At 35.6% G+C, this 22,127-nt stretch overlaps 1 protein-coding gene across 6 annotated transcripts in view; it reads right to left on the reverse strand.

Annotated features, from left to right (window-relative positions):
* Window positions 1-22,127, reverse strand: part of MCTP2 (multiple C2 and transmembrane domain containing 2) — a 260,105-nt gene that overhangs the window by 11,281 nt on the left and 226,697 nt on the right. For all 6 annotated transcript variants that reach the window (XR_010342639.1, XM_064376265.1, XM_064376263.1 and 3 more), the window contains 2 exons: window positions 14,083-14,192; window positions 2,184-2,293 (listed from right to left, as the gene is read on the reverse strand). Coding sequence is in view for 5 of the 6 variants with exons in the window: in XM_064376265.1 (XP_064232335.1) it covers window positions 2,184-2,293; window positions 14,083-14,192 (220 nt within the window). In the remaining variant the exon portion in view is untranslated. The remainder of the gene's footprint in view (window positions 1-2,183; window positions 2,294-14,082; window positions 14,193-22,127) is intronic.

The raw sequence follows: 22,127 nt of genomic DNA on the forward strand, positions 1-22,127 counted from the left end.
TACAAAGCTCAGAGGGTTACTATCAGCCCAAGAGAGCATAATAAATTCCATATCATTTAATAATTTTATCCATAAAGTAAATAATAAATAGAGCAGTATTTCATTAAGCAGATGCAAAAAGTTGTTGGAAAGCTGCCAAGATCTTGCAGAATAAGATCAAAAGTCAAAGTGATGTGGGTATAGAGGAAGAGGAGTTGGAATCCCGAAATTGCTGATCAAAAGAGAAAATATGATATTAGTCGTCATCTTTTTTTGAGACACAGTCTTGCTCTGTTGCCCAGGCTTGAGTGGTGCAGTGGCTCAAGCTCGGCTCCCTGCAACCTTTGCCTCCTGGGGTCAAGCAATTCTCATGCCTCAGCCTCCAGAGTAGCTGTGATTACAGGCTCCTGCCACCACCCTGGCTTATTTTTGTATTTTTAGTAGAAACAGCATTTTGCCATATTGGCCAGGCTGGTTTTGAACTCCTGACCTCAGGTGATCCACCTACTTCGGTCTCCCAAAGTGCTGGGATTACAGGCATGAGCCTCCGTACCTGGCCAGTATTAGTCTTCTTCGTGGAGGGAAGGATGCATAGAAACAGATCAGGCAAGCACCAGGATGATGAAGAAATCAAGAAGCAGCAGTGTTTAACAGCTGGCCATGGCACTCAGCATACATGAACTTAAAAGTGAACAAACCACTAGCCAAATGATTGCAATATTTAACCACATTCTTGTTAGGGTCAGAAAACAAGATCTATGTTCTAAAGGTTGTCAGTAAATACATTAAGATAGCAGTACTCATGAAAAAATAATTGCAAAATAAGGTATTTGGTTGATGCAAATAACATTTAGTATATAAAGTATTCTGGGAAATACTTTTTTTTTTTTTTGTGCAAAATATGCCTTCTTAATTAGTGGCCCTAAAGAGCTCTATGTTCTTAAGGATCAATTATTGTTGTCAAGTAAACAAAAATTACCAACAAGAACTAAGTACAGATTAGACTTTCCTCTGAGAATCAGGATCATCAAGTATTTAAACAGACCCCTGACTAGTTTAAGGATAACTGAATTATACTCTCTCAAAACCCCAAAATCATTCTACTTCTGTAACTGTATGCGCTATTCTATTTTTCCCATGACTTTTCCTATTGCCAAATGCCCAAGTTGGGCTTTTCTTGACAGCAGGATTCTACCTTTGTGGGTGCTCTTTGAAAAAGTCTATACTTAATGGTTCTCAGAAAGGTTGTAGGTTTCATCTGGCATTTGCACACTCTCAGCTTTTGCTTAAGGATGAATGCATCTCAACGCAGTCTCTTTTCTTTGTGATTTCCCCAAACATCTTAACATCTGATGATCCCTGAAAGTGATGATCATTGAGAACTCAATGGCAGTCACAGCTAAGTCATGGAAAACCAGGGTTGACAGACCCTTTATGGAGAGGGCTAATTGCTTCTCCAACATTTAAGTTAGTGCAATTTTCTCTCCTTATGTCAAGTCAGAGCCCACCTAGCAACAGACACAAATATTCACAAACCTGATTGCATTTTGTCCAATCTCTAGTTTGAGTATTAAATCAAATCATGAAATTTACTTCAGTTTGCCACTTTTGTTTCTACTTAAAACAAACAAACAAAACAAGCAGCTAAACGTTATACAGACACACCATTTCCCCTGGTAAATAACTTCCTCTCCATTCAGGCACTTGTTGGGTAGTCACAGAATGCCTCCTCTCCTCCCTCTCACTGCTTCTGGATTTAAGAGTGGGGTTAGGTTAATTTTTTCCTTCAAGAGAGATGAAATGTCAGAAGCAACCTGGTGGTGGCCAGATCCACTTTTATATAATATCAAGGGCATGATGCAGGTGTTTGCTCACTGAACAGTGTTTCCATAAAGTTACTCGGCCACAGCAATACATTATTCAAGAGGATTTATGACTGAGAAAGCCCAAAGGGAAATGGCATGTACAATCACATTTTTATTTGATTGCAATTATGCAAGAAGCCTATAAATATCTACCCTGATCGTTCATGCAACTGGCCTTTTCAGGGAGGTCCTGGAAGTTTTTGTTCCCCAAATGCTTTCCTTAATCTCATGTTTAATTGCCAACGAGAGCACATTTAAAGTTAATAGTCGCACTTAAAAAATGAGCAATTGGTTCTTACCTGAAATTGATTGCTAGTAAAAGGACCATGCCAAACTTACCCCAGATTAAAATGATGTACCGCAGTGGAATGAAATACAAAATGATGGTGGCTGCTGCCAGAATCAAACAGGCCAGAGATGAAAGGAAGGGGACTGTCCAGTTAAATGTGCTGTAGACAAACCACATAAATATAATTTCCTCTGATGTTCAGCAACTGCCACAGAGTCATCTTGTCATGTTTATTTCATGTTCATAGTTACAGAAAATTTTTAAAAAGTCTATTGGAAAAATTTCTTTACAAACCTTGAGATGAGAGTCTGCCAAAATGATTGGGTACCGGAAAAACATTCTTAAAGACACAGTCACAAACCAATTGCCATTCGATTTGTCTGAATATTGCTGACTTCACCTCTCTGGAACCCACGGTTCCTGAGAAGACTTTCGTCTCTCAGACATGACTAAAAACTGCATTGTTGCCACAATGGCTCTACCTAGAGATCTTCAAAACTAAGGGTTAGGTCACTTCTAAGTCAACAATTGTCTCTCAATGAACAAATCCTCCCTTTACCAGAAAAGGGAGGATTTTATTTATTTATTTATTTATTTATTTATTTATTTATTTATTTATTTATTTATTTGTCTTTTGTGAGACAGGGCCTTGCTCTGTTACCCAGGCTGTGGTACAGTGATGTAGTCATAGCTCACTGCAGCCTCAACTTCCAGGCTCAGAGAATCCTCCTGCTTTAATCTCCCTAGTAGCTGGGACAACAGGCAACAGACACCACAGCCAGCTAATTTTAATTTTGAATTTTTTTGTAGATTTGAGGCCTCCCTATGTCACCCTAGGCTAGTCTCGAACCCCTGGGCTCAAACAATCCTCCTGCCTTGACCTCCCAAAGTGCTGGGATTCCAGGTGTTAGCCACTGTGCCTCATGAGGAGGATATTATTACAGGACAGTGGTGCTTTTGTGTTTACTAATAACTTATATTTAGAATTCCAGACTTGTTTACACCACAAATCTAACTATGCCTTGAAATAAATGGGGAAGCATTTGACTATAAGTCATCACACCACCATTAATAGATAATGTAGGTGATTACACTATGTATTATTTTCACACATCTCCTGGCTCCTTTTGTTCTATCTGTTGCCTGCTTTGACTGGCATGGAAATGGAGATCTAGAAGATGACATGTGGACTTGAATGTATTGTAGAAACTGATGTGCAGTCTTAGAGGTTGAACACCCTACTGAGGTGCCTGAAGTATTTCTTTTTAATGGTCTTCATCTTCACAGAATTAACCTTAGAGCCTTGTTGCCTTATGCTAGGAATATAGAAAAGCAAGATGTTTTTTATGGGAGGTGGATGAGAATGCAGGTGGATTTTAGAGGGAATAGCAGGTAAGTTATTAAGCACTTTATATGGGCCAGGCATTGTGCTAACATTTTTCACATATTTAGAATGTAATGTTCTTAATAATTCTGCCCCATTTTATAGATGAGCAAATTAAGGCTGAGAGAGATTGTCTAGCTTGTATAAATAATCCCAGTTCTATCAACAGTATAGGAGAACTATATAACCTCATCCTCCGGTTAAGATTGAGGCCGGGAACGGTGGCTCATGTCTGTAATTCCAGTACTTTGGGAGGCCAAGGTGGGTGAATCACTTGAGGTCAGGAATATAAGACCTGCCTGGTCAACATGGTGAAATCCCGTCTCTACTAAAATACAAAAATTAGCCAGGCGTGGTGGTGGGTGCCTGTAATCTCAGCTACTTGGTAGGCTGAGGGAGGAGAATCGCTTGAACTGGGGAAGTGGAGGATGCAGGGAGCTGAGATTGCACTCCAGCCTGGGCAATGTTTTGAGAGCAATACTCCCTCTCAAAAACAAAAGATGGAGTGTTACTGTTTTTAATCTTTGCATATTATGAGGTATAATATTGTATAATTGCAAGCAAATTTGAATACTTTTTAATATGCCTGTTGGTCATTTTAATTTGTTTCTCTGATTTCTAACTTTTTTTTTTTTTGGCCTGGGACTATTATTTAGGAAAGTGCTTAAGAAAAATAATTTATAAGCAAATTGACTTGGGTTCAAGTTCAAGCTTTATATCTTCAAGTTAAGTAATTCCCGGAAATCGATTCAATCAATCTCAACTATAATTTCCAGTCTGTAAAACTGGAATAATAATAACACCTATAACATAGATTCTGCTAGAATTAAAAAGAACTTGCAAAATAGGTAGCTCAGTGGCACACTGTAAAGTCGTAAAAAAAAAAAGTTACTATTTGCCAGTTTTCTCCTGAGTGGTTTTGCTCAGCTTTTTCCTCAGTGGTGTCCAATATCAGTTTGGATAGTAAAAAAATCAGATGTTTCTCATGTTTGTTATATATGACATTTTTCTAGTTTGTTGCTGTCTTTACTTTGTTTATAAATTTTCACGACTAAATTTGTCAGTTTTTCCAATTAATCACTATTTTCCTCCTTTATTATGACATCTTTGTGATTCTGAATTTCTACATGTGTATGGGTCCATTCCACAGTAGAACTTGTAACAGTACTTTCTGGAAGGCAGTTTTACAATATGTGTTGAAATGTTATCTAAACTCCACAAAGGATCCAGTTCAGCATGGCAAGAAATTTAACTTGCCCCAGGGCACAGGGGCAGTACATATGTCTTCTTCAGACTGGTTGGTAATATTTAAATAAACACAGTAAAATAAATAGAGAAAAATCTCTAAATAAAGAAAAAATTAATTAGATTTATACTCTGCAATACTATGCAGCTTAAAAGAAAAAAAGATGAGAATACACTAAGAATGCTCACTCAACCCCCACCTAACAGACTCAAAGCTACATACAGTAAAAAACTAAATTGCAGAAATAATGTACATACATAATATAAGGAGAGACTTTATATTTCATTGGTTGTATTTGATTATTTTTATAATAAATATATATCATACTTAAAGTAAGCAGCAACTATATCAGGTATACCAAATAAATAAGGAAAAACAAATATATCCCCTTTTAAATTTTTGAAGGTGGAAACACAGTGGATGTCAGCCCTTGAACATAAATCCATAGCTAGGTGGCAACAAAACCCACTCTGCTTCACCCTGGAAGATTACTTACTAACTCTATACCCTACAATGTAAAAATAATTCCTGTGCAACTTTTGTTAGCTGTGTGGCCTTAAGTAATTTACTCCACCTCTCTGTGCTTTCGTTTTCCCATCTGTAAACTGGGAACAATAACTGCATCTAATTTATAGAGTTGGTGAGGGGATTAAATAGTTAATACATATAAAACATTTATAAAACTATATGGCACATAGTCATTATTTAGTAAGTGTTAGTTACCCTTATTTTTCTCATTGTTAGTGCACAAAACTGACACCAATATGGAAAGAAAGTTATTGTTATCAGGTATGATTTTGAAAATAATAAAAGCTGTAACAATAAAATTACTTTTAAAAAAGAAATATGCTTTATCATTCCTTTTCTAGCAATGCCATTCAACTTTGAAGAGAAATTAAAATACTAGATCAACAGAAAAAAGCCATTACTAGGCTGACATGAAAATTAAAATATATTCGAGTATAAAAATAAAATAAATTGCAAGAACTCTTAGACATAACTAAGCTCCAAAGTTAATTTTCACTCTAATATTTCCTGCTAAATAATAGTGGGATTTTGAGCTGCTTTCTGTTGTCTGCATGGTATGATGGGAGGCTGGGGGCAGAAAACGAAGCCTAGAACCTCCCCATGGAGAGATTTTAATATGAGACCATCGTATTAGAGCTTACATATTCAGGCAAAGAATAAGGAAGGAGGGACACATTGTACCATACGTGAGTGGACATAAATCATGACCTTGGTGCCAAGTGGAGAGATTTGTCATCTGAGTTTATGCTATCAGTGTTGCTTGAAAAGCCTCAAGCAACAAAATTTAATTTAAAAAAAGGATCTAGATTGGTAGTATCCCAAGGTGACTTAAACAGTAATCCTTTCCAAAGAAATGCATCATTAACTTTGATGTCTGAGTACTCTCCACATGAAAATCCAAGAAATTCAAGTGTATACTAAAAATGCAAACCATGAAAGGATGCATGACACCATGAGTAAGAGCAAAAATAACAGCAAAATCTGAAACAAAAGACTTCAAATATTGAGATCTAATCCATTAAATCATGTTTAGTATGTTAAAAATCACGTAAGAGAGGCTTGAAGATATGATCAAAAAGAAAATGAAAAACAAAAATTGATACGAAAGCAAGTAGAACTTTGAAAAGTGAAAACTACAATAATTGAAGTTAAAAACCCAATGAATGAATTAGACAGGGTTTTAAACTGCAGAGAACTAATATAGTCCAAGATTATCCAAAGAAAGTAGTCAGAATGCATCACAGAGCAAAAAGATGAAAGATACTAAAGAGAGGCTAAAAGATACGGAATATAGATTAAGAAGGTTCCTGCACTGACTGGTAAGACATTAAAAGTGACACTATTAGACTGTGGCAAATAAACTGTTAACTCTAAGATGACAACTAAAAAATAGCAAGAGTGTTTGAATTCCTAGCAAATGGAGGGAAAATATGGAAGAAATAAAAAGACACAGAACAAGCAAGTAAACACCACTATTAATAAATTACAGATTTAAATCTAAGTGCAATTGTAAACTTCATTAATTTTGCAGGGATTACATGCTACGATTAAAAGAGAGGTTGAAGGAAAAGTACAGAAAAGAAAAAAAGAAAGGTGAGACAGTAGTCATCCCTTATCTGCAGTATGGCTTTCTGTGATTTCAGGTAGTCGGAGTTCCAAAATGTTACATACAATAAGATAACCTTAAAAGAGAGAGAGAGGAACACCATCATGTAACTATTATTAAATTATTTTACCATAACTGTTCTATTTCATTATTACTTATTGTTAATCTGTTACTGCGCCCAATTTATAAAGTAAACCTTATCATAGGTCGTGCATGTATAGGAAAAAACATAGTATATACAGAGATCAGTACTACCCATGGTTTCAGACATCCACTGGGGGGCTGAGAACATATCCCCCATGGATAATAGGGGACTACTGTACAGCCATACCAATATTGGTCAACAAGATATGTAGGAAAATATCGTATTAGCAAGAAATATGTTGCTTCATATTAATGCTCCAATCTACCAAGAAAATATGGTACTTGTAACATCTACAAACCAAATAACATAGCTTCAAAATATAGAAAGCGAAACCTGACAAAATTAAAGGGAGGACTAGACAAATTCACAACCATAGTGAGAAAAGTTTTAACACATCTAAATAATTGATAGAAGAAACCAAACAAAAATCAGTACAAATGTAAAAGGCTTGAATATGAGCAAATTTAATCATGAATATATATAGAAAACAATGCATCCAATGATCTACTTTTCAAGCTCACATGGAAAGTAGTCCATTGTTGGATCAATATTTTCTAACCATAAAGCAATTAAGCTAGAAATCAGAAATGAAACGATAGCTAGAAAATCCCAATATACTCGGAAATTAAGCAATACATATCTTAGCCAAGGAAGAAATCAAAATAGAAAACAGAAAATAGCTTTAACTAAATTTGAATGATAATGAGAAGACTACATGCCAAAATGTTTGGCATGGAGCTTGAGTTGTGATTACAGGAAATTGTAGAACCTTAAATGTTTATGTTAAGGAAGAAGAAAGATTGAAAATAAGTGATCTAATTTTCCATCGTAACGAGTTAGAAAAAGATATGAGTAGTAATTAATGAAAAAACAAGCAGGAAATAGTGAAGATTGGTGAACACAAATGGTGGTTATTTCTAAAGACTGATGTAATTAATAAATCCCTGTCAAGAAAAAAGATAAAAAAACTATCAAGCAACAGATCTTACATTAAGAGTAGACAGTGCAACAGATCTTACTATTAAATAAGAGGATGTTACAAATAACTTTAAGTCAACAAGCAGAAAATTTATCTGAAAGGAATAACCTCTTTGAAAATTAAAATTTACAGAAACAGAGATGAGAAATAATAGGTTGGCTGCCTATTATTTTATAATATATTTTATAACATTCTATTATATATATTACATAAAAAGAATATTTAATCCAAAATCATTTCCAAAGGAAAACTTCAGGTCTGGATGCTTCACCAGCTAATTCTATAAATCTTAGAGGAAGTAATCACATCAGGCTCACATAAACTCTTCCAGAAAAAAAGACAGAACCAACCTGACCTTGTATTATGAGTTTAGAATAACCTTCTATCTACAAGAGAATTTCAAGAAGAGAAAATAAGTCAATCTCACCAATGATCATAACTGCAAAAATCCTAAGCAAGAAAAAAGATCCAAGCAGATATAAAGGGACTATAGAACAGCAATGTTGGGTTTATTCCAAGAATGTAAGATTGGTTTACCATTTGAAAACCAATCAAGTAATTCACATAAACCAAAATAAAGCAGAAAAATAACATAATTTCAATGAATGTAGGCGAAAATATTAGGGAAAGCTCAACTTGCATTCAAAATAAAAACTCTCAGCACACTAGGAATAAAAGGAACTTCCTTTATCTGATAAAGCATATTGACAAAAACCTACAGCAAACATCATTCTTAAGGGTAAAATGTTGAAAGCTTTCTCTCTGAGATTCCATGAGAAAAGAATGCCTCAAAATACCAATTCTAATCCACTTTGTATGAGAGCTAATAGCCAGTACAGCAAGTCAAGAAAATTAACTGGGTAAGGGCTGGAAAGATGAATATAAAATTATTCTTACATGATACGTTTATCTAAGGAAAAAGTCAAGAATAATAATGTTCATATAAAAATAAAGATAACTAAGTTTACCATGGTTATTAGATACAAATCAAAGCAGAAAAATTAATTTCATGTCTATATGTGAGTAACAGCTAGAAAATGAAATCTGAAAAAATATGCCATTTAAATTAACACAAAACTATCAAGTACTTAAGAATATATCTCACAAAAAAAGTCAGACTTCCACAAAGAAAACTCTAAAACGATGAGATAGATTAAAGAAAATCTAAAGAGATATTACACTGGAATATAACAAGCTCATATATTAGAAAACTTAAATGTACATCTGGGTATCAATTCTTTCCCAATTAATGTAATCCTAATAAAGATCCCAACAGTCGTGCATGCACAAGTGTGTGGTGTGTTGTGCTTTCTAGAAAGGGAGTTGTGTGACACACTTACTCTCCCACATAGCCTGTCAGATTTGCATTCTAAGAGCCAAGGCAGTGGACTAATGTCTTTTCCCCTTTAGCAACCCACAATTTTAGTGTTAAAATGGTTTAGAAGGAGGGCAGGGGACATTCACTGGGTCTGTTTATTTAAGACACAGAGGAAGAAAGTCAATAGCCAAAGAATAATACTAATAATAGCTAATGTTTTTAAGTGATTACTACCTGCTATCCACTGGTCTAAACTCTTTATATGGACTAATTCATTTAAATGTTATCAAGCAGAAATTATTATTATTCCCATCCCACAGATGAGAATTCTGAGTCCTAAAAGTTAAATAAGTTGCATAAGATCATTCACTCCGTTATAAAACTCCATGACAAAACTTTGAACTCAGAACATCGGCCTATGATCCCATCTTCACTGCTTCTGTAGTAGGCACTTTAAAAAATGCAAATAAGCACATGTGACTCATGTAATCCAGCTGAATATTCCTGTTTATAATGCTGAGGATTTAATTCACAGACACTAAGTAGCAATATCCCTAACACTTAAAACCTTACTAGACTCTTTCCCCATTTATCATAAAACATCTTCCATAGAAAATCCAAAATTGAAGAAGCTCGGTAAATCAAAGCTTTCCCATCTCAAAATCAGACACTTTGTAAAGCAACGTTTTCATAGATTTCTCCAGTTTTCCTGAACTTGAAAACTCCCTAAATCCTCAGAAAGTAATCTCTGACTCAGGCATTTATAAAACAAATTACCTTAACTTTTCAATTTCTGAAAAAACTCAAGGAATCCATTTCATCCAACCACGTGGGCTCAGTAATATGGAAGAACATCGCCTTCTAAATTTCAACCCACTTAACAAAAATGATTGTGACCACATCCCAGAAGGTGGGTGCAGGTATATTCTCTGGGTCCTCCCCCAACCGGCTGCCCCACTGCATTTAACCTTGTGTCAGTGGGATTATTTCCTTGTTTCCAAGCCTTGGACATGTGAGGTCCTCTGACTCTTCTTCCCAGGGAAATGAAAACTACTGGTCATATACTGTTGTAGGTTCTTATTTTGTCCTGTCTTCTACAAAAAGCTTTCCTTCACAATGCATGGTTCTACACTAGCCTATTACTGCTTTCCTTACACCTGCCCCTGCCTTGATCTTTCTGTCTTCACCCTTTGTTCCTTTAACATGTCACTCTTGAATTAAACACAAAATGCATCCATCTCTCATTCCCCAAAGGATTCCAGCCTCACTTAATCTGCTTGCCCATCTTCATTGCTTAGTATTTTTCATATCACTTCCTAGCCAGGGCAATTCTACTTACAAAGGTGGCTTCTAAGCTTTACCCTGAAACATTTGTAGGCATAACTTGCCTAGTCTAGGTGTATCTTAATCTCAGTATCTCCTCTGTGGAGATTTCCCTAGCCACTCAAGGGCACAAGGGTTAGAGCCCTCACTACATAATGATAGAATGTATGATATGCTTCCCTCTCCTGCATCACTCTGCCTGCTGTCTAGCATAAATGCTGCATATTTTTTTAGTTGGTTTTTTGAGACAGAGTCTCGCTCTGTCGCCCAGGCTGTAGTGTGGTGGTGCCATCTCGGCTCACTGCAACCTCCACCTCCTGGGTTCAAGCAATTCTCCTGTCTCAGCCTCCTGAGTAGCTGGGATTAGAGGCACATGCCACTATGCCCTAAAAAATTAAAAATTTTTGCATTTTTAGTAGAGATGGAGTTTCACCATGTTGGCCTGGCTGGTCTTGAACTCCTGACCTTCAGTGATCTGCCTGCTTTGGCCTTCCAAAGTGCTGGGATTACAGATGTGAGCCACCACGCCTGGCCAAATGCTACATGTTGAGTAAAATGTTTTGGCTTCATATATACATAGATTTAAAATTTGTGTAATATTAGGGAAGGTAATTAGAGAAGGTAGAGAAGAGTACGAAAAGAGGAATACAGTTCGTTCCACATAAATGTAACACCATTGCCCCCACCCCCATCAGTGTCAGAGAAGCCTTGCTTTGAGAGTTTTATGTGTTTTTTTTTTTTTTTTTTTTTTTTTTTGTCGGTTGCCAAAAGTTGAATAAAAGTTGTCCTGGTTCTTAAGCACTGAGTTACAATGGAATTCCAACAGAGTTACACATGACATCCCACTTGAATGCCCAGCAGGGACTTTAAGGTCACTGTAATAATGAATGGCCGAGAATTAATAGGAGTCGAGCCTTAGGAGCCTTCCTGTGTTGCAGCTGGGCAGAACAGTACTCTGGTTCATGGGCTGAAGACACATCTCAGACATGACCACCACAGCTGTGCTGGGCACAGCTGCCCCGCAAAAGCACTGGGGAGTTGGGACCCTGTTTAAATCACTCTGCCCTCTTCTCTCTTCAGACACATTTCCTTTTACATTTTCAACTGCACAACAGCCACATTTGTCTTTTAGAGATGTTCAAGAATGGAGACAGTTTTACCAAACAACATGATCTTCCTTCCTGGGTGTTGACCCCACTCTGTCCTTTTATCTTCCTGACTGCCAACACATCCCTCACTGAACTCTCTTCCATTGACTTTTTCCATCTCCTCAAGCCGCTGCATGACATGCCTCATCTCTAGGCACTGCCAATTGCACCTCCATGGCACGGATGCACTAGATCCCTTACATCTCCCTGTATCTCCCACACAGTCTTGGCCTTTGTGCTTTTGCACAAGGGCTGTCTACTACTGAAGCCCTCATTCATCAGTTCTTTGCCCAGCTACCTCTCCCTATTCTCAGAGATGCTGATAAGTTTTGGCTGCTTCAGAATTGATAATGTCTGTTCTTCTCCTACATCCCTTCCTGGGCTGATCAGACCTGTCCTTACCACTAATGATACCGAATTCTAATCAGCTATTACTGTGTTTGTCTCTCATTGAAATATAGATTCCTCGAGGATACTGGTATTTTAGTATAGTAATGAGGAGGTCAGGTTCCAATCCAAGCTACATGGCTACTAGTTGTGTGATCCTGGACTTCAAATTTAACCCCTCTGTGATTCAGTTTCCTCATCTGTAAAATGAGGATATTAACCATCCTTACTTTATGCGGTTGTTAGAATTATTTAATTCTCCTTTAAGTAGCTCCTCAAAGGAGCTAGTGTGTTTAAAAGGCTTAGAAGACTGCCTGGCTGGCATGAGATAACAATTGAATTTGCTATCATTATTGTAATTAGGGATGTATTTCTCATACTTAGACCAAGTCAATATCTGAAACTCAATAACTGACAATTGAGTGAGGAAATGAATAAAGAATCATGATGCCCTCCTCATTTTACTATTCATGTTTACTTTCAAATGTTTATATTAAACATTTTGAGGGTAAATTCAGCAATCTTTTTCCAATTTATATGAAACCTACAAGAATAAGGCATATAGGCATCATCTGTGTGGCAAAAATGTTTTTTTCTTAAGATATTAATAATGGAAATAACTGTAAATTCAATAAAAATTCACCAACTTAGTTTAAAATCATCCATAACTTATTTTTTAAACAAAACCTATATGTTTACTATGCTTATAATAAATGGGCATTCAAGGGCAATTTCATTGGCTATGCAACTGAGAAAGAACATTGGTATTTACATAAAGTTGCATATTAACTACTTATATTTCCTGATGTCAATATCATTTATTGATTTCCTTGCATTTTAATGCATAAGACTTGCACTTGGTTTTTAGCACCACTTATAATCTCTGTTTACCCATGTAATTCCAAAACAATATACTCTTTAAAGAAACTAGAATGATCCACATAGACATAACCAATAAAGTAAGAATTAATCCTTGGAACATGGGTGACACAATTCTAGATTAAAGGGGGAAATAAATAAGTAGCTAATAATTCAAAGAAAAAAATTAACCTTCCTGTTTATTGGTGCCAAATGAAAACTAGGTAATACTGAGTCAATAATAAGACAAAATAGATGAATCTGTAGTCTTTCTTAACTGGGGTTCCATTAGAGAGTTCAGCTATTATTTCCTAAGATAGGGGGTGGCAAGCTGTGGGTGGACTGTGAGCCAAATCCAGGGTGTTACCTGTTTTTATAAAGTTTTATTGGGGTGCATATCACACCCATTCCTTTACATATTAACTGCGACTCCTTTTACACTTTAACAACAGAGTTGAGTAGTTGGGACAGAGACTGTATGTTCCAGAAAGCTGAAAATATTGTTAACTTTCTCTACAAAGGGCGAGAGAGTAGTATCCTGTCCTAAGACATCCATCTATGTGGTGAATTAACTTTACATTTACCATCTACGATGCTACTAGATATGTACCATTCTTTGGAGAACTGGAGAGAAAAATCACTCAAGGCATTTACTGAGTTCCGTGGTTCAGATAGAAAAGGCTCCTTTATAGCACATGTGCTTCTGTTTTTATTTCTGAATAGGGTAACATTTTAAATATCTGTATCACCCAAACTGATGTATTTTTGAGTGAAAGTGGACACTATTCATAATGCTGGAGCGACTGGAATAAACTGGGCCACATGGTCACCCCAGTTCTGAGACACCACCCAACTGTGAAGTTAAGAAGCCAGCTGAAGTCAGACAGGGCTAATCCAACAGTGTAGCTTTGGTTTTTTTGTTTCTGTATTTTCTGACCGCCCTTCCTGCAACCCCACTGCCATAACCCCACTGTCCTTGCGAATAGCAGGTCCACTTCAAACATCACAACACAAATTTAGAACTTACTTTTTAATCCTTTCTCCAAAAGAAGCTATTTCCTCCAAGATGTTTTGAACAGTTGAAACAATATCCTGTACCATGTAGATTCTTTCAATCAGCCCCTTTTTCTCAGATTCCTAGAAAACATAAAAGCAGGATTTAACTCAGTTACTTCATTTTTTTATCATGCTGATATAGAAAATATTATAACATATAAAAACATGGCTTTTACCAATAGTCACTACAAAAGATAAATCATTGTTTTACAACTTAAATGTTGACTCCCCCACACCGACCCAGAAAAATCTGTTCACTCACTCAGATGCTACCACTCTAATGTGTAAGCCTCAGTTTCTACCTCATTGTCATGAGTTGATAAAGGGAAGCCCCACAGAACCAAGGGTTTCACTTCCCTGTGGAGGCTGCTGTGTCCCTCACAGAACTCTGCAATCCCGTCAGTCTGGCTAACTCTGACTTCTTCTCTGTCTTCACAAGGTTTTCTGCAAGCTCACCCTATCCCTCTCCTATCAGTGTTCTTCAGAGATATTCCTGGCAGGTAATGCCATGGCATGTTGGAGACAGAGGTAGTATGAGTCCCAGTATTGGAGCATCTTAGTCAAACTCTGCTGCATTTTTAAGCATGTTTTAAACATTCCCAGACTGATGACATTTCATCCATCCTTTGGCACCCACCTCAGAAACAAAGAAAGCAGCAGGATTTGGACACACTAACAGTGTACTGCTGGGGCTGCAGCCCACCCAGATCATTCCCTTCCAGGATGATCAGCAACTGATTGGGATATCCTCATGATGCTGGAAACAAATATTAATTCATCTTCCTTAATTTCCAATGCTTCATGTGAAATGGAATTCAGCATTCTAAGAATGTTATCCTTCTGCTTATAGAAAACCTTACATGTGTTTTACCACGCTAGGTAACTAACAGTTATGCAAGTTACTCAGAAATCACTCAAATGTCAAGATTCCCTGAAGAGTAGTAGTTTTACTCTATTTTTAATATTATGATGCTATGTTCTAGTCCCTCATGAACTTTGCTGTAATTGAGATGTAGCCCACGAGCTCTTAACTCCTGCCTCTCTGGGTCATTGTAGCCACCATACCTATTGTATGAGGCCTAAAACCTCAAACAACTCTTTTTCCTATACAGAATTTTAGTTGGGTTAAAACTGTACTAAATCATCGAGCCAATACTTCTATATTTAAGAGGACATTCCTATAATACCATCTGCACTGCAAAAGAAAACAATAAAATCATTTTCATCTCATATCCTTTGTTCCATCAAACTGGAGCCATGGATGGAGTGAAAGAGAACCCACTACCAACAGAGATTGCTGGTAAAAACACCAATATGGCAGAAATGTTGAAAAGCACAAACCTCCCTTCTTACCTCTGTCCTTGTTTGTGAAACTACTTGTCTGAAACAGACCAAGGAAGAACAGAGGCTAGAATGCCTCACTGCCACCCCCTCTCCAGTAATGGGTGCTCAATGGTTTGCATTAATTCATACCATCAAGACTTACTCTTTTATCCAATCATTCTGTACAGAAGGAAAGCCAGGTTCATTGCTTCCTTCTGCAACATCAAACTTTCAAGACACATTCACTTTTTTACCCTAATTTGTATTCTTTTTCCTTTAATTCTTCAAGCAGTTTGTGTTAAGAATTAGTTATGCTGCCAGAACATACTAATTCATGCATCTACTGACATCTATTAATGGGCACAATGGTGAAAACCCATCTCTGTCTGCCACATAAGTATTCATGTTTATAAAAGAACATTTGAAAGCATGAGGGAACTTGACCCAAAGGGCAAAAGTGGCTTCCTCTTTTTGGCAGCATCCAGTTTAGGTCAAAACAATTTCTTAGAAAATGACTCAAGTTTCAAGTCATTCAATTTCATAAAAACTTATTTCAGTTGTCTATTTTTTTTTTTCCCTATGAAACACCCAAATAGTGAGGTTCTGGTTGTGAAGAAAGGATGAGTTAGTATGCCAAAATAACGACTTTCACAAGTCCTTTTACTTTATGATAAATATGATGTTTGGAGTATTAAATATCCAAAGACTAGGCTACAGAGTTTTACTATATCTTGAGTAACAGAATAACTTATCGTCTGTACTTGTTTAAGAGTAGAAGTAGTCAGAATTAATTTTTGAAATGCTGATCAACTGATAACTTGGTTTTATGATATTGGTGGACCTATAAACTATTCCATTTTCATTTCACAAATACATTATTTTCAAATAAAAAATAGATTTTTGTATATTAAAATAAATTGTTATCTGGATATTTTAAAATGACAAGAATGATTATTTATGATATATATTCATATACTTTAGTTAATTACTAGCTATATCTGTCTATATACCCATGTCAGGATTACTTTTCAAAAGAATGTACTTTTTAATAGCATCTTTTTCTAATATTTCACTAAATTATTTTTAATCATCTTCAGAGTTGCATTTAATGGTCATTAAATTGACACCTTAATTGACTCCATTGTAGAACATAATTTTTATGAATAGCACTTTCTACAAGCACTTAGGTACCTTGAAAACTGACAACAAAAATGTGATACATGGAGAATATTCTTGATCTATTTTTAAAATATTGAAATCTGTATATACTTCATCCCAAATATTTTCAAAGGCACTGAAATTTTGTATTCATTCACAGAAACTTTTCCCGTCAAATATTTTTTCAAGACAATAGGTTAGAACATTTAACAAACGTATGCTGAAAAATAAATGGCGTCTAAATTTCTTTCCATTAATGGTTCAGAATATATATTTATTGTATTAAAAATCACAAAGATTCTTCTCACAAATTAAAATAAGCTAGGCCAAGAGCAGTGACTAACACCTGTAATCCCAGCACTTTGGAAGGCCTTGGTGGTTAGATCACTTAAGGTCAGGAATTCGAGACTAGCCTGGCCAACGTGGTGAAACCCCATCTCTACTAAAAATACAAAAAAATTAGCCAGATGTGGTGGCACACAACTGTCATCTCAGCTGCTAGGGAGGCTGAGGCAGGAGAATTGCTTGAACCTGGGAAGCGGAGGTTGCGGTGGGGCAATATCGTGCCACTGCACTCCAGCCTGGGCAACAGAGTGAGACTCTGCCTCAAGAAGATAAATAATAATTTTAAAAAACCTAAAGTATAACTTCAGAATTTAAAAACTGAATCATGCCTAGCATTTGACCTTATATATGTTGCTTTTATACAAAAAGTGGTTTTTGGCCACTTAAAAAAATTCACTCCCATTCAGAAAAAGCTTCCAAAAATAAAGTTAGTACTTCAGTCATAAAAAATTTTGAATAAAACTTTCCAACAGATTATGACCATAATTTAGAGATATGTTTTCCACAAAAGAGTCCAATAGTTTTGGAGAATGTTTAAGTTAACTGAGATATCTTCAAAGGTTCAAACCTTCCTAAGATAATGGGTAAAGAGAAAGTACATACTGCTTTGTTGATGTTTATTTTTATATGTGACAAAATTTTGTCACATAACCTTGTGTGTATACAAAAATGTTGTAAGTGTAGACACTACAACTTCTAATTCAACTGGTGGAGAATTATCACTTGTCTGGATGCAATTATGAATAATTAGTGCATCACAGCCAATACCAAGTACATTTCTGCCTCATATATTTCTTCATTTTGGAGGAATATCTTATTAGTTGTGATATTTGCTCCATCAAAATTTGCATTCATATTATCATAAAGTTAAATAATTCTCAGTATTAAGTGCTTAAATTTACAGTGGCATTGTTGACGTTAGAAATTACAGTATTTATAGAGTTAACTTGCAAAAGCTTTATTCTCTTTTCACATGTTGTATGAAAAAAATCAAAATAATTTCACAAAGTTATCTGATATTGAGTTTGCAACCTTTAATGGCAGGAAGATTAACAGCTACTTGGTCATTTTTCATATATGTATAAATTAATGTGGAAGAACAGTCATTTGATCTAAATGAAAAGTCATGCTCTACAGAGAGATATGTCAACATAGATTCTCAGCTGTATGCATTAAAATAACGTTTTTAGAAACAATTTTCTCAGGTACTTCCTCTTGAAGTAGCTGTTGAGGCTTCTTTGGCAGGTTTGTGACTTGGGGTTTACACATGTCAGTGATGTGATCAAGTCAAGGCCCCAGGTTAGAGAGGAAATGTGAACAAAACGTTTATCAACAACTCTCTTAAGAAATGTACTATCTGTACATGATCATTCATTAAATATGTAATCTTTGTGTTTTTATTATTTACATATTGAAAAAGTAAAAAAAATTGTAAAAAGTAAAAAGTGCACATTTACTCACTACAATGAGTAAAATATGCTAAGAGTGTTCAGACTACTTTTTATTCTCTTATCAGCAGGAAGGCTTAAATTTTGCAAATATTTAACATACACCTGCCTTACCATTTCTCATGTCTCCTATTAACCATTCTGAATAGGCAGTTTGAAAGCTTCCTGAGTCTTACAGGCCCTGGCAGTGGCCACAGCTTAATGGGTCAGTAGACATCACATGCTTTCTACTACTGCCTGAAACAAGAAGGGATTAGCTTATCTGAGAGCACTTTGTTTTATTATGGACCATGCAAAAGCTTTCCTTTAAAGCTGGATGTTAGTTACTCAGTCCCTGGAAAGAGTCAAGAAAACAGAGATGGGTCATTCCTGGCTGTCAGAGTTAACCTGGTGTTAGTCTTTGAGAACTCTGGTCACTGTGCATGCATCCCATGGGCTACTAGAAATGACCACAGAGGAAGATGAAAGCTTAAATTGAAAGCCAAAGCAATGCATCCCACTTTGTTATAGTGGAAATATTAAATACAATAGTTTAAAAATGAGGATAATTAGTAAATGAAAACTTTCTGGGAAAACAGGGACCTGTGATTAACCTGAATCACTTTTCTCTAAAATTTATTAGTAAACAGAGAAACCAGTTATTTCCAGAGAATCTTCTAGACAGTGAGGAGAAAAAAAAAACAAAAACAACTTTTTCACATGTTTCCACCCCTTCCTTAAAATCACTGCACTGGACATTTACTATTCATGTGAGAGAGGAAAATTTCCATCTGAGCTCAGGTATCTTAATGATTAGCAGTAAATATAGTTTTTGTTCTCTGAATGGCTTTAAAAATGGCCTTTGGACAATGTACATTTATCAAGGTACGGTAGCTTCCATGCTACAAGATTACATTTTCATAGCTTGGATGTTTCACTAATATCTTCCATTAACCTCTTTTTGGCTGTACCCTGCTTGAACTAAGGGATCAATAGATAAGACCAGGCTGTTTTATCTGACCCTGTGTTCTTAGCACCAACAATCGTGGTGGATACATCCTCCATGTTGCTACAGTGCTTATTTGAGGGAGAAATGAATGTATACAGGAAAAAATAGTTTATCAGGTTTATAGTAGTATTAAATAATTATTTACATCGACCCAAGAAATAAGCAAGCGCTTGGGGTTTGAGAGAAGATGCTAGGCCTTATAAATATAACAGAATGACTGAAAGGCCGAACTCAAACTTGATGACTTTTGTGAATCCTCTTCCTAAGGATGCTAGTCTATGCTGAATACTGTCTTTGTTCTCTCAATTTGCATTATACCTCTATCATTTTAATCATCCTAATAGCAAATGTTCTTTTCATTCTCTGTACTGCAAAATTTATCTCTTTTTAAATAAGATACTATTGATTTTACGGTCTTTTCTCTTTAATTATATCTAGCAGTATACCAAGGGACATATTATAGGATATATTACATAGCCTTCAGTATTAGTATTTCTATTATAGGAAACTTGGGTCCAGGGAAGTTAAATGATGTGTCTATATACACCAGACCATGGAGTCAGACCATGGGTTCAACTCTGGTCTTGTTATCTACTAGCTTGATGATCATGGCAAGTGCTTTATGCTTTCTGAATTTTAAGTTCAATATCTGGAAAATATAGATTATCATTATTCTAATTGGAGTGTGGAGAAAATTAAATATCATATATGTAAAGTACCTAGTATATTCCAGGTGCTTCATAAACACAAGTTCCTTCCCTTGAAGAAGGCAAAGCTACAAAAGAAGGAACAAGCTTTCGTCTAGTTTAAAGAATACTGGGGTTAATTTAAGTTTCAAAGAAAATGATCTTCCAGGACAAGTCTACTCATGTTGCCCTGAGTTGTATGAAAGATCATCTGCAGTTCCATCTGCATCATGCTGGCTTTATTTACACGTTTCAGATTGAACCAGGAAATGTGGTGATAACACAGTTTAGAAAACACAACATTACATCTGCTGTTGCTACCAAACTGCCTAGGAAGAGTAACAGTGATTCATTCAGAAAGACAGAACTGCTGTCACATGTGCTTCTATTTTCCCTTAACATACAAGGCTTCCAATTTACAGAGGGAAATGTGTAATAAAAATAGTGAAGGCCACTGGTGTGATTAAACAAATGAACAAGGTAATTGTGGCTAAATACATAGTTTTAGATTCCTATATTTGAAAAAGAAGGGTATCATTTCCCACTACAAATGTGAAAAAACGTGGAGGCATAAGTAAAATTCATATGCTCACTTTGTGAGCAAGCATGCATCACCAAATAATGAAGAGATGAAAGCATGGACTTTTTCAAATCCAGACTTGAAATTTCATAAGGTTTCCTTGTTTTTAAGCACACAATTAAAAAAAAGAGTTACACTGACTATAAGAAAAATAACAAACTAACTTGGTAACCTAAAAATATATATCATATGAAGATGTGTACAAACCCACCATTTTTCCATTATTAATTTATAAAATGTTAAAAGGATTGAGTATTTTTTGCTAACTTTTGTAAGGAGTTGAACTAAGAACAAATAATGTGTCTGTTGTAATACAATTGTTCTTTTTTAAAAAAAGAAATTTAAAAAATCAGAAGGCAAATCTTTCTTTCCTTAAGGGCTTGTTGTGTTGTGTCTCCGATGAATATAGCACTGTAGGTGCAATAAACTAGCTTTGAGCCTCTGGCAGAGAATTAACACCATCATCAAAATGAATTTACAACTAAGAATTATATAATCAGTGTGTTACTTTAAATCTTTCCTACATGTTCTGCTTTAGAAAACTTCACCTTTCTGTATTAATTCCCTAAGCAAAACTAGAGACAAAGTCCTGAAAATTGACCATGTCAGAAAAAATCCTTTTGACATGCTTAAAAACAGTAATATGCCACAGGATGAACAAAATTCTCAAAAGAGATTAATGCAATTTTTTAAATCTCAAAATCCTCTTAGTAATTTCAGTCATCTAGACTAAAGATGCAAAAACATACCTTTAGACTTTAAACAATAATATGTTTAGTCTGTTTCATGCCATGGAATAGTAAAAGCCTCTAATTTGAAAACTTGAAAAATTATAAACATGAGAAATTGATTGAGTGGCATTTAGCATGAAAAAAAGCTCAGCATCTGTCATAACAAAGAACAAGCAGCAATATTTCTGATACATAAAATTAAAAATTCTTTGGGAATCTCAGAAATGCTCCAGGAACTGTCATTTAGAATTTCTTCCCATGAGGCATTTTATAGGCATGGAGGGACATACACACACACACACACACACACACACACACGGAGTCAACTCCACAGTTCATGCTATTAAAATAGAGTGGGGAGATATGTACTCTTTCTAGAGTGTACTTCTCTCTTGAGTAGTTCTTTTGCTTTGGGAAATGAATATAAAACAGTATTTGGATTTTGAATCAATATCATTTCTAAGCGGTTTTATATTGCTCTATCTGTTCATTACATAAAGCACTTACACACTGCACTGGTATTTACCAACACATTTTTTTTTTTTGAGGGGGAGGGTCTGCAACATGAATCTCATCTACTATCAAATAATAGGGTTGAAAAAGTAAAAGGAATAAACAATCAGCTTAAGAGGAAGATACTCATAAAATATAACTGAAAAATTGGCAACAGTGTAGGACATAGAAAAATTTGGAACTTAGACCCTTGAGAAACTGATTCCATTAAAAGTCTCTCTGCACTAAGTGACAATGCCATGCT

This window comes from Aotus nancymaae, unplaced genomic scaffold (genome assembly GCF_030222135.1).
Source record: "Aotus nancymaae isolate 86718 unplaced genomic scaffold, 86718_ANA_hifiasm-v0.15.2.pri h1tg000014l, whole genome shotgun sequence".
Classification (NCBI taxonomy): Eukaryota; Metazoa; Chordata; class Mammalia; order Primates; family Aotidae; genus Aotus; species Aotus nancymaae.